Source organism: Somniosus microcephalus, chromosome 22 (genome assembly GCF_052327205.1).
Source record: "Somniosus microcephalus isolate GS21.2 chromosome 22, FLI_Smic_1.0, whole genome shotgun sequence".
NCBI lineage: Eukaryota > Metazoa > Chordata > Chondrichthyes > Squaliformes > Somniosidae > Somniosus > Somniosus microcephalus.
The window spans coordinates 43794642-43808759 of NC_141008.1; the positions used below are offsets into that span (position 1 = coordinate 43794642).

At 51.3% G+C, this 14118-nt stretch overlaps 1 protein-coding gene across 5 annotated transcripts in view; it reads left to right on the forward strand.

Moving 5' to 3' along the window:
* LOC147102226 (integrin alpha-E-like) overlaps positions 1–14118 on the forward strand; it is a 208162-nt gene that overhangs the window by 130226 nt on the left and 63818 nt on the right. For all 5 annotated transcript variants that reach the window (XM_085964540.1, XM_085964539.1, XM_085964542.1 and 2 more), the window contains exon 21: positions 10862–10990. In XM_085964540.1, coding sequence (XP_085820666.1) covers positions 10862–10990 — 129 coding nt within the window. The remainder of the gene's footprint in view (positions 1–10861; positions 10991–14118) is intronic.

Here is a 14118-nt window from a genome sequence, read left to right on the forward strand (position 1 = left end):
GGCACGAGGTCATCCATCGCCACGTCGGCGCTGGAGTCCGAATCGTCCTCCGTGCCCATCACCGAGTCCCCATCCTCCTCCAGGGGGTTGTCACCAGCGGCCGACCCGTCCGCCGCGCAGTGCGAAGCGAACGACTCGGCCGCGCCAGCCAGCCCCGACTCCGCCCGGATCCCACCCCCAGGATCGGCGGCAGAGGATTTCTCCCTGGGCTCCTCTAGGGGTGCCGGGCCAGAAGACGGCGGCGGTTCAGAGCTCCCCTCCGCCTCAGACGCCGGAACGACCGGAGAAACCGGGGAGAGAACAATTTCCAGCTCCTCCAGTACGTCCGGCACCAGAGACGCAGCCAGGGGGCCATCCTCCTCCCCGCCACCAACCTCCGACCCAGCGGACGGGGGGTTTTGAATTAAAAGCTCTACCAGGACGAGCATCCCCTGGGAGACGTCCGGGTCGCATTGGGCGAGCTCATTATCCTCGAGCTCGCCCGACCCAGCCCCCAGGATGCCCGACCCGGCGAGGGGTAACGACACCGATAAAAGGTCAACTTCAATTACTGCCGCGGGTTGTTCCGCAACCCCCCCCACGGGCAGGGTCTCATCCCCATCCCCGGGAGGCACGTGCTGGACAGACACATCTGCCTCAGCTTCCCGAGGGACAGGCGACCCCTGCCGATCGCTGGTGATGACGACAGCGCTGGGGGGGCGGGGGGGCGCAGTACCCGCGGCGGGCGATGACTCCCCCTGCTCGGAGGGACCTTCCTCCTCCCGGTCCTCCTCCTCATCCAGGGGGTCGCGCCTTTTTAGCACGGAGGGAGCGAGGGAGACCTCCATGTCTGCAAAGGCCTCCTCCTCGACTCCCTCCGGCGGAGCAGGTTTGTCGGGTTCCTCGGGCCCGAGCCCGGCCGCAGGTATTGGCATTACCGCTGCGGCGGTTGCGGCCACAGGCTCGGGCACGGGGCCCCTCCCGCTCACATCTGCCCTGATCAACTCCGCGAGGAGCGCGGGTGTAAGGGGCTCAAGGGGCAAGGGCTCACCATCCACGGGGGGACCTGCCCTAAGGTGCTTCTTTTTTCCCCGCGCCTTCTTTCCGGCCGGACACGCTCCCTCCCCCCCGCCGGAGGCCTTGGTGGCATCGGCCCCCGACGTCAACCGCGCATCAGACGTACTTGACGCGCGGGCAGATCCGGGGGGAAGGGCGGCGGCAGCGGCGCCAGCCTCGGCCGCACAAGATCATCCGGCGGCCTTGGAGGCAGGGCAGTTCCTCCTGATGTGTCCCACCTCCCTGCAGGCATGGCACCTCACACCGTCCGACGTCCAAAAGGCGCGGTAGGCGGTCCCCTCGTGGAGGACGACGAACGCCCCTTCAGTGTCCTCCTCCCGCGCCAGCTGGATAAACAGCTGGCGCCGGAAGGAGAAGACGTGGCGAAGGCTGGCCTCCCGGAAGCCGAGCGGGATGGGCGTGATCCCCGACCTCACCTCCCCAAGTTGTCGCAAATGGGGAAGGAGGAGCTCACCAGGAACATAGGGCGGGACGTTGGAAATAATGACCCTCTGCGCGGTGGCCTCGAGAGGATCCACCGGCAGGAAGGTCCCGCCCACGGTGAGCCCCTTGGCGACAGCCAGGGACACCGCCCGCTCCGACCCCAGGAAGAACACAGCCTTCCCATACATTTTCGAGGCCGCGACGATGGCTGAGGGGCCGACAACCCCAGCCATGGCCTTGACGCAGGCCTCGATGGTCATAGTGGGGTGAGTGTAGCTCTTCACCCCAAGCTTTTTTGTTATTAATCGAAAAGGTGACGGGGCAGCAGGAACAGCGGGAGCAGCTGTGGCTGTGGCTACCACTCTCTCATAGGTCCCGGCTGGCCCCACCACCGGCGAAGATGCAGTCGCCATTCTGGGGTGCTTTTTTTAAGGGCTACACTCACCCCGTCACAGGCCTGAAGGTGTTAATGGCCTCGGTGTATATATATATTTTTTTGTCCTCTATTGAGCAGAGGGAGCTGATTAAAATGAGGACACACCTCTCTCCTTATTGATTTAAATTGGGAGAGGAGCCCTCGCCCCTCTGCTCAATTGGCAATTAATAAAATAGATGAAACTAAGGTGCCTTAGAAAGACAGGCAGAGAGAGACAAAGAGAGAGAGAGGTGGGGGGGGTGGGAAGGAGGGAGGCCGCAAAGGGCAGTGTTGCCACTCAGGATGATGGGTGGGTGTAGGCAGGGTTGCACTCTCCGATGGAAAAAGTCTTTGGTGATGGTGGTCTTCTGGCAGGGGGAGAAGACGTCTTCACCTGGAAAAGCTGGAGAAGCCCAGGCTTAGTCCTGCAACAGGTCTTAACGATGTAATTAAATTAAATTAAGGACTTCACCTTGGGCAGCTCCAAGCTCTCCCAGGGCAGGCAATAGAAGGGATGCTAATTAGTGGTGTGTGTGGCCTAGCTTTTAACAAGAGCACACACACACTACACCCCTTGATGATCCGGCCTTGCTTCTTCTTTTCTCCCCCCACCTAAAATACAAAGTCTTGGGAGAGTGCCCCAAATAACACCCACCTGTAGATGTTCCGGATGAAGTTTTCTTCCCTCCTTTCAAGCAGTTGGTTTCTCTCCCCTCTCTCCCTCTCCTGAAGTGGAGGCCAATTTGGGGAGGCAGTGATAGAAAGGCCTCTCCCCTGGTTGATGTTGATGTAGGCCTCCTTTCTCCTTCTTCTCCTCTGTCCTCTCTCTCCAGGCACCTCAGTTGATGTAATGATGGTGGAGTTGGTGGTGGTGGTCCAACGTTCTCCTCCTCTTCCTGGTCAGGGGACCACCACTTTAATCCACTCTCCAAAGTCTGGCTGCTCCCTCTGCTCGTGCTTGCAGCTGAACAGAGGGTAACTTAAGACTGAAGTACAGAAGCCTGCTATGGCTTTATATACAGGGGTGGTCACTGCCGGTACTGCAGTATAGAATCAGTTCTTCTCTTAAAGGTATGTACACAACAATTCCTCCCCTTTTAGATAAACAGTACATAACATTAATTTAACAACTAAATAATAACTAATTACAATTCCAATTTTCTCTGTACTATATACATCAACTGAAATAATCATTTATAAATTCAGTCTTTGAGGAGGCTTCCTGATCCTGACTGGATAGCGCCTTTCTCGAGTATCCTGTTCTTGCGGCGGAGTTGATTCTGGCTCATTGTCATTGGTTGGTTCGTCAGCTTCCAATACCACTGCTTCTGAGGTAGACGCAATCTGTACTTCGGGTTGATTACCAGGTGCACCTGCTCGTGGTATGGGTTTGGCTTGTTCCTGTGACTCTAGAATCTGGTCAGCATGGCATCTCACGATGCTCTCTCCAACATCCACTGTGTACATTAGTGCTCTCTCCAACATCCACTGTGTACATTAGTGGTCCCTGCTGTGTGCATATCGTTCCTGGCTGCCATTTTTCTGTTCGGTAGTCGCGGGCCAAGACTGGTTGCCCTATCTTGAAGCTCCTGGTTGGCTTCTCATTTATGTGCTGGAATTGTTTATCCTCAACACCTCGTCTTATGTTTGGTTTGAGCAAATCCAGGCGACATATTAGCCTTCGGTTGAAGAACATTATGGCTGGAGCTTGGTTGGTGACTGCATATGTCGCATTCCGGTAAGCAAACAAGAAATTATCCACCTTGTGTTGTAGTGGTATGTCGTCGTTATACATTGCCTTTATTGCCATTTTAAAGGTCTGAACAAACCTCTCAGCCAATCCATTTGTGGCTGGATGATATGGGGCAGATGTGTAATGTTTCACCCCATTATTCCTCAGAAACCTCCGGAAATCCTCGGACACAAACTATGGCCCATTGTCGGAGCAAATCTGTTCTGGCAAGCCATTCCTGGCGAAGATGGTCCGTAGGACTGCAATAGTTTTCTCCGTGGTGGTGGAGGACATTTTGATGACCTCTGGCCATTTCGAATGGGTGTCCACAGCGATTAGGAACATTGAGTCCATAAATGGACCAGCAAAATCAATGTGTACCCGTTGCCATGGAGATGAGGGCCACTCCCATGGATGTAGCGGGGCCTGTGGTGGAGCGTTTTGGAACTTCTGGCATCCTGTGCATCTCTTGGTCATATCCTCGATTTCTTTATCGATTCCCGGCCACCACACAAACGCCCTGGCTAGGCTCTTCATTTTTACCCCTCCCAGATGACCCTCATGAAGCTCATTGAGCACTCTATCTCTCAACTTGGGTGGAATTACCACTCGGGATCCACACATCAAGGTCCCCCGGCACACTGACAGCTGTTCTCTCCTTGGCGAGAATGCTGGCAACAGTGAGTCGCCATGTGCTGGCCATCCCTTCACCGTCAAATCATAGACCCGAGAGAGTGTTGGGTCATTTCGGGTTTCCTTCTCTATACTTGAGTTTGTAACAGGTAGACATTCGACTATGGTCGCATGGAATATCTCAACAGGGTCCACTGCAGGTGCTTCCTCTACCGTAGGCAATGGTAGGCGCGACAGCCCATCAGCGTTTCCATGCTGTTTCGTACCCTTGTACTCTATGTCGTACTGATGTGCCCCTAGAAAAAGTGACCATCTTTGCAGCCGTTGCGCCGTCATCACCGGAACGCCCTTCTTCGGGTTAAAAATGGAGACCAGGGGCTGATGATCAGTCAGTAGGGTGAATTTCTGCCCGTGCAGATAGTGATTGAACTTCTTCACCCCCCACACCAGGCTGAGGGCCTCCCTGTCAATCTGGATGTAGTTACGCTCGGCTGAGGTTAACGAGCGCGACGCAAAGGCTATTGGCCTCTCTGAACCATCACGGAATTTGTGTGACAGCACCGCTCCGATGCCGTAGGGAGACGCATCACATGCTAACCGAATCGGTAGTGTTGGATTGTAGTGGGCCAATACTTCTTTTGAAGTGATTAGGCATTTACATTTCTGAAAGGCACGCTTACACTCATCACTCCATTTCCATGTTACTCCAGTTTGCAGCAGGGCGTTCAGTGGGTGCAGAATTGTAGATAAATTCGGCAAGAACTTATGGTAGTAGTTCACCAACCCGAGGAATGACCTCAGTTGCGACACATTTTCTGGTGCTGGAGCCTTGACTACAGCCTCAATCTTGTCCGGCGACTTATGCAACCCTTCCTCATCAATCATGTGGCCACAATACGAGATTTGTCTCCTGAAGAACTCGCATTTGGGGCGGTTGGCTCGTAGCCCATATTCCTGTAATCTAGTGAGCACCTGCTCCAGGTTGGCAAGGTGTTCACTGTCATTTTCGCCCGTAACCAGGATGTCGTCCAAATAACACTGGGTCCCCGGGATCCCTTGCAGGACTTGTTCCATCGCCCTCTGCCAAATAGCCGGGGCTGATGCTACCCCGAATACCAGTCGACTGTACTGGTAAAGGCCTTTGTGAGTGTTTATCGTGAGGTATTTCCTAGATGCTTCTTCCACCTCCATTTGTAGATACGCTTGGGCCAGATCAATCTTTGTAAAGCGTTTCCCTCCAGATAGTGAGGCGAAAATATCTTCTATCCGTGGAAGTGGATATTGTACTGTGTGCAGGACTGGGTTCACAGTTACCTTGAAGTCCTCACGGATGCGAACCTTCTTCGGCTCCCCAGGCGTGCTGCTCAATGATTTCTTCATTACAGGAACGATGGGTGTGGCCCACTCGCTCCAGTCCACCTTGGACAGCACACCCGAACGCTCCAGACTCTCCAGCTCTGCTTCAACGGCTGGGCGGATCGCGTAAGGTACCGGTCTGGCCTTAAAAAAAAATTTGGGGTTTGCATTATCTTCAGGTTTTTATCGTTGCCGTTACTCCTTTTAGAGTCCCAAGTCCTTGTTGGAACACCTCTTTCGCGTCAGTTAGAATTTTTGACAGTCGTCCAGGTGTGACGTCATCATCCTTTTTATCAGTCACAGTTAGCGCCTGAATGGAATGCCAATCCAATTGTATTTTTTGGATCCATTCACGTCCCAATAATGGTGGTCCTCCATCTTGTAGTATATATAGATACAGTTTCTGTGTTTCCTTGCTGTTGTATTCAACTGGCACCCTTATTTTTCCTCTGGGGTAGACTTTTTGCCCCGTGTATGTCTTCAATACAATGGACGTGTCCTTCAAGGGTATGTGTGAGAATAGCCGCTCATAGTCTTGTCGATTCATGACAGTTAGGGCTGATCCTGTGTCCAATTCCATCTTTACTGGGGACCCTGCTATCATGAGGGTGGCCCAAATGGTTCGGTGATCCTCCTTTGCGATCACGTTGTGTAACTTTAGACAACTTAGTCTCCTGCCCCCGGAGTCCTTATCACTCTCCTGATCTTCCGAACTACTGTCTGTCAATTTCTTTACTTTCTTGTACTTTTCCTTAGTAGTTCTTGTAGTGTTGGTTTTTTTTCCCGACCTGCAGACTCTTGCTATGTGTCCCATTTTCCCACATTGCCTGCATACTTTGTCCTTAAACCAGCAGTCCTTCTGATCATGGGTTGTTCTGCCGCAGCGATAGCACTTTTCTGCTCCATACGCCATTTCGTTAGCACTGTATTCTTGTGGTTTCTGTTGTATTTCCGCAGCTCCCCGTGCTGCTGCTTCGTAGGATACTGCCACGCTGAAAGCCTGTTCTAGCGTCAGGTCCTTTTCCGAAAGTAGTCGTTTCTGGGTTCCTTCACTCTGGAGCTCGCAGACAAACTTATCCCGTAAGGTGTCTGCCAGTCCTGCTCCGAACTGGCAGCGCTTCGATAACTTGCGTAGTTCCGTAAGATAGTCAGCATTGCTCTCATCTTTGTGCTGGTTTCTTTTATGGAACTTGAATCTTTCTGCTATCAGCAGCGGTGTAGGGTTTAGGTGTTCCTGTAAGATATTAACAATCTCTTCAAAATTTTTCTCCATTGGTTTAGCTGGGGTAATTAAATTCCGCAATAGGTCGTACATTCTCGCGCCCATCAAATTTAATAATACCGACGCCGCCTTTCCATCGGCCACCTCATTTGCCGTGCAGTACACTTCAATTCTTTCCACATACGTGGTCCAGTCTTCTACCTCGTTGTCGAAAGCAGTGATACTGTCACTTTTCGGCATCTTGGGTGATTTAAAATGGCGCCTCCTGCGCTTTTTCTTCTTCACCAATGGATTAAAATGGCTCCTCCCGCGCTTTTCCTTCTTCCCCTTGCTGCTCCTAGTGTTCTGCAGGGTAATGGCGGCGACCCGCGGCTTCGGCGCGTCTCACTTTTCCTTCCCCTTGTTTTATTTTCGCTACGCTGCCCGGTTCTTGAGCACCGACCACTCCACCCTCTCTCTCTCTTTTCCTCCCGACGACGCTGCACGGCCCCTTTGCAGAGCCGCTCGAGCCCGCCGCAGTCCAGAAGGGTCAGCACACTACTTGCTACCAGCACGATTTGCTGGAACACCTTGACTGGGGAGCCAAGCCCAGCTCTCCACAGCCTCTCCTGCAACTCTCCGAACTCCGAGGGATCCTTGGGCGGTTGCCCGCGGTCGACGCCCGTTGCTCTGACTTCGACCTCCAAGAAGCTTCTTCTCAGGGAAAGATCCCCGTGAGGTGATGCAGTACTGCAGGTGAGTTCGAACCTGTTCGTCGCCACTGTAGTGTCTGCGCCTTAATAATACACGAACTGCAGGAGAACAATAAAACCGGTATTTACTGAACAGAGGGTAACTTAAGACTGAAGTACAGAAGCCTGCTATGGCTTTATATACAGGGGTGGTCACTGCCGGTACTGCAGTATAGAATCAGTTCTTCTCTTAAAGGTACATACACAACATGTCCTGTCCACGAAAAGCAGGACAAATCCAATCCGGCCAATTACCGCCCCATCAGTCTACTCTCAATCATCAGCAAAGTGATGGAAGGTGTCATCGACAGTGCTATCAAGTGGCATTTACTCACCAATATCCTGCTCACTGATGCCCAGTTTGAGTTCCGCCAAGACCACTTGGCTCCCAACCTCATTACAGCCTTGGTCCAAACATGGACAAAGGAGCTGAATTCCAGAGGTGAGGTGAGAGTGACTGCCCTTGACATCAAGGCAGCATTTGACCGAGTGTGGCATCAAGGAGCCCTAGTAAAACTGAAGTCCATGGAAATCGGGGAAAACGCTCCACTGGCTGGAGTCATATCTAGCACAAAGGAAGATGGTTGTGGTGGTTGAAGGTCAATCATCACAGCCCCAGGACATCGCTGCAGGAGTTCCTCAAGGCAGTGTCCTCGGCCCAACCATCTTCAGCTGCTTCATCAAAGACCTTCCCTCCAACATAAGGTCAGAAATGGGGATGTTTGCTGATGACTGCACAGTGTTCAGTGCCATTCACAACTTCTCAGATAAGGAAGCAGTCCAGGCCCGCATGCAACAAGACCTGGATGACGTTCAGGCTTGGGCTGATAAGTGGCAGGTAACAGTCGTGCCACAGAAGTGCCAGGCAATGACTGCCTCCAACAAGCGAGAGTCTAACCACCTCCCCTTGACATTCAACGGCATTAGCATCGCCAAATCCCCCATCATCAACATGCTGGGGGGGGTCACCATTGACCAGAAACTTAACTGGACCAGCCACATAAATACTGTGGCAACAAGAGCAGGTCAGAGACTAGGTATTCTGCAGCGCGTGTCTCACCTCCTGACTCCCCAAAGCCTTTCCATCATCTACAAGACACAAGTAAGGAGTGTGATGGAATACTCTCCACTTGCCTGGATGAGTGCAGCTCCAACAACACTTAAGAAGCTCGACACCATCCAGGACACAACAGCCCGTTTGATTGGCACCCCAGCCACCAGCTTAAACATTCACTCCCTCCACCACTGGCGTACCGTGGCTGCAGTGTGTACCATCTACAAGATGCACTGCAGCAACTCGCCAAGGCTTCTTCGGCAGCACCTCCCAAACCCGCGACCTCTTCCACCTAAAAGGACAAGGGCAGCAGGCGCATGGGAACACCACCACCTCCAAGTTCCCCTCCAAGTCACACACCATCCTGACTTAGAAGTATATCGCCGATCCTTCATCGTCACTGGGTCAAAATCCTGGAACTCTCTACCTAACAGCACTGTGGGAGTACCATCACCACACAGACTGCAGCGGTTCAAGAAGGCAGCTCACCACCAGCACCTTCTCGAGGTCAACTAGGGATGGACATAAATGCTGGCTTTGCCAGTGACGCCCAGATCCCATAAGCAAATTTTAAAAAAAACTTTGCTTCGTGCGTTCACATACATACACTGTAAACCCATCTTAGACCATCCTGTATTCTCTCTTAGTTGGACCCTCCCTAATACCTTACTATTTCTTACTTTAGTGCTCTTTGCCTCTTCCAATCCTTTGAGCACTTTATTTCCCCTTTCTAATGTTACATCCTGGTGCCCATTCCCCTGCCAAATTAGTTTACACCCTCCCCAACTGCACTAGCAAACCTCCCCGCGAGGATATTGGTTCCGGCCCTGTTGAGGTGCAACCTGTCCAGCCTGTACAGACCTCCCCCAGAACCGGTCCCAATGCCCCAGGAATCTAAAGCCCTCCCTCCTGCTCCATCTCTCCTGCCACACATTCATCTGCACTATCCTCTTATTTCTATACTCACTAGCATGTGGCACTGGGAGTAATCCGGAGATTATGACCTGCTTTTTAATCTCTTTCCTGGCTCCCTGAAATCTGCCTGCAGGACCTCATCCCTCTTTCTACCTATGTCATTGGTACCGACATAGACCATGAACTCTGGCTGCTCATCCTCCCGCCTCAGAATATTCTGCAGCTGCTTGGTGACATCCTTGGCCCTGGCACCAGTGAGGCAACATACCGTCCTGAAGTCCCGTCTGCTCCCCTAACTATCGAATCCCCTACCACTATAACTTTCCCACTCTTCTTCCCCCCCCCCCGGTGCAGCTGAGCCACCTGTGGTGCCGCTGCACTCCCCAGAGGAACCATCTCCCTCACCAGTACTCAGAACTGAATACTGGTTGGAGAGCGAGGTGCACTCGGGCTACTGCACTAACTGCCTGAACCTCCTCTTCTGTCTGGTGGTCACCCATTCTCTTTCTGCCTGCACACTCTTATGCTGCAGGGTGACGACCTCCTGAAATGTGCTATCTCAACCTCACGGATGCACCACAGTGACGCCAGCTGCTGCTGAAGCTCCAAAACCTGGAGCTCGAGCTCCTCCAGCTGACACCTGCTGCTCACGTGGTTGTCCAAGACACGGGAAGCATGCTGGAGTCCCCACATGGCACAGGATGTGCATGCCACGGGACTGAGTTGCCCTGCCATGCCTTTACTTAATAGACTATTAACTAGAAACACTTACCAGCTAATCACCAATCAGCTCCTTCTCTTGTTGTGACGGCACTTTAGCTGTTTTTGCAGTTATTGCTTTTGTTTCCGCTGAAAGTCCTCCACCTCCTCGCTGCCGCCGCTGCTCCGGTCTGCACACTCTCTGGGACTCCCGCTCAATTTATACTCCACCTCCTCGCTGCTGCCGCTGCTCCAGTCTGCATTCTCTCTGGGCCTCCTGCTCGATTTATGCTCTGCCTCCTCCTTACTGATATTAGTTTTTTATTCCAGATTTATATAATTTAATTAAATTCCCCAGTTGTTGTGGTGGGATTTGAACTCCTATCTCTGGATCATTAGTCCAGGCCTCTGAATTACTAGTCCAGTAACATAACCATTATGCTACCGTACCGTAGAACCTTAGGGCATTTTTCTACATTAAAGGTGCTATGTAAGTGCAAGTCGATGTTGTTGTAATTTCTTAGGAAAATATTTTACTTTCCATCATTTGTCGTTTGCTGGAAGAATTGAACTGCCCTAATATGGATTAAAATTCTGATTAACAAATGTTGTTCTTTCATTTCAGCATTGTACGATTGATTGTGTCTCTGCAATTAATATAGAGGTGAACTATAAACTGCACAATATTGAAGAGAATGTTGGACCACCCTCACCAGTTCTTGATAAATTTACCAACACATCCACACATTTTGAGGTAAAAATTACATACTAGAAAAATTGAATGAATTATAGCTGTTTAACCTTAATTGCATCCAAGCTTATACTTTAGAGATTATGAATGACTCAACATTTCATCAGATTGCTTTCAGTTATCCTTATAATCATAGAATGATACAGCACAGAAGGAGGCCATTCGGCCCATTATGCCTGTGCCGGCTCTTTGAAAGAGCTCTCCAATTAGTTCCACTCCTCCCTGCTCTCTCCCCATAGCCCTGCAATTGTTTCCCTTCAAGTATTTATCCAATTCCCTTTTGAACGTTACTATTACATCTGCTTCCACCGCCTTTTCAGGCAGCGCATTCCAAATCACAACAACTCGCTGCGTAAAAAACTTTCTCCTCCTCTCCCCTCTGGTTCTTTTGCCAATCACCTTAAACCTGTGTCCTCTGGTTCCCGACCCTCCTGTCAGTGGAAACAGTTTCTCTCAATTTACACTGTCAAAACCTTTAATAATTTGGAACATCTCTAGTAAATCTCCCCTTAACCTTCTCTGTTCTAAGGAGAACAACCCCAGCTTCTCCAGTCTCTCCGTGCAACTGAAGTCCCTCATCCCTGGTACCATTCTAGTAAATCTCCCTTGCACTCTCTCCAAGTAATGTCTCCCTTTGTGGCTCAGTATTCATTTTATTTATGCCTAGCTGTGAAATGCCTTGGCTGTTGCTTTACATTGAAAGCCCTGTATAAATGCAGGTTGTTCTTCTTAATGTGGGAGTTTCTAGAATGTACAGGACAACCACAGGTAAAAAAACTGTTTCCTGGCCCCAACCGTCTCCTTTTCACTATGGACGTCCAATCCCTCTACACCTCCATCCCCCACCAGGACGGCCTTCAGGCGCTCCGTTTCTTCCTTGAACAGAGGCCCAACCAGTCCCCATCCACCACCACCCTCCTCCGCCTGGCTGTACTTGTTCTCACATTGAACAACTTCTCCTTTGACTCCACTCACTTCCTCCAAATTAAAGGTGTTGCTATGGGAACCCGCATGGGCCCTAGCTATGCCTGCCTGTTCATGGGATATGTGGAACATTCTTTGTTCCAGTCCTACTCAGGTCCCCTCCCTCACCTCTTTTTCCGGTACATCGATGACTGTATTGGTGCCGTTTCCTGCTCTCGCCCTGAACTGGATAAGTTCATTCACTTTACTTCCAATTTCCACCCTGCCCTCACCTTCACATGGTCCATCTCTGACTCTTCCCTTCCTTGACTTCTTCATCTCCATTTCTGGCAATTGGCTTTCAACAAACATCCACTACAAGCCCACCGACTCCCACAGCTACCTGGACTACACTTCCTCCCACCCCACTTCCTGTAAGGACTCTATTCCATTCTCCCAGTTTCTCCGTCTCCGCTGCGTCTGTTCTGACGATGCCACCTTCCATACTAGTGCTTCTGACATGTCTTCCTTTTTCCTCAACCGAGGATTCCCCTCTACTGTGGTTGACACAGCCCTTGACCGTGTCCGTTCTATTTCCCGCACTTCTGCTCTCACCTCTGCCCCTCCCTCCCAGAACCACGATAGGGTTCCCCTTGTCCTCACCTTTCACCCCACCAGCCTCCACATTCAACGGATCATCCTCCGCCATTTCCGCCACCTCCAACGTGATCCCACCACCAAACACATCTTCCCCTCACCTCCCCTTTCAGCATTCCGAAGGGACCGCTCCCTCCGCGACACCCTGGTCCACTCCTCAATCACCCCCAACAGCCCTGCTCCTTCACCTGGCACCTTCCCGTGCAAGCGCAGGAGATGCAACACATGCCCTTTTACCTCCTCCCTTCCCACTGTCCAGGGCCCCAAGCACCCCTTCCAGGTGAAACAGCGATTTACTTGTACTTCATGTAATTTAATATACTGTATTCGCTGCTCACGATGCGGTCTCCTCTACATTGGGGAGACCAAACGCAGATTGGGCGACCGCTTTGCAGAACACCTCCGTTCAGTCCATACGGGTGACCCTGAGCTTCCGGTCGCCTGTCACTTTAATTCACCGCTTCACTCCCACTCTGATCTCTCTGTTCTCGGGCTATTGCATTTTTCCAATGAAGCTCAACGTAAGCTCGAGGAACAGCACCTCATCTTTCGATTGGCACTTTGCAGTCTGCCGGACTCAACATTGAGTTCAACAATTTCAGATAATTATCCCTGACCCCATTTTTCATGCAGTATGATTTTTGCCATTCCCATTTGCAACATTTTATCTTTCCTGCCTCTTACAAAAGTACAGGATGTTCTTTCTACTCCTTCCTCCCCTCCTAACCGCCACCCCCCCCGGCCCGTCTCTGCACCTGCTTAATATCTGTTACATCTCCAGCTTCTTCCAGTTCTGATGAAGGGTCCCAGACCTGAAACGTTAACTCTGTTTCTCTCTCCACGGATGCTGCCTGGCCTGCTGAGTATTTCCAGCATTTTCTGTTGTTATTTCAGATTTCCAGCATCCGCAGTATTGTGCAATTATAAAAAAAACTGTCTTCCAGATTAACCCACTTGAGATAGGAATACAGTGCTGGATACTCCTGGCGATCTAACACAGTCTGCTGGGATACAGTGCTGGATGCTCCTGACACAGTCTGATAGGGATACAGTGCTGGAGGCTCATAAGAACATAAGAAATAGGAGCAGGAGTAGGCCAATCGGCCCCTCGAGCCTGCTCCGCCATTCAATAACATTATGGCTGATCTGATCCTAACCGCCAATCTACTATCACAGAACCATCTCCTGAATCTAACAGAATTAGACACACGAAATAGGAGCAGGATCAGGCTACATGGCCCCTGGGCCCGCTCCGCTACCCACAGGGCCATGTCCGATCCGAACCTAGACTCATGTCCAAATTCCTGCCCGCTCCCCGTAACCCTTAATTCCCTTTACTTCTAGGAAACTGTCTATTTCTGTTTTAAATTTATGTAATGATGTAGCTTCGACAGCTTTTTGGGGCAGCATATTCCATGGACCTACCACCCTCTGAGTGAAGTAGTTCCTCCTCATCTCAGTTTTGAAAGAGCAGCCCCTTATTCTAAGACTATGCCCCCTAGTTCTAGTTTCACCCATCATCGGGAACATCCTCCCCGCATCCACCCGATCCAACCCCTTCACAATCTTAT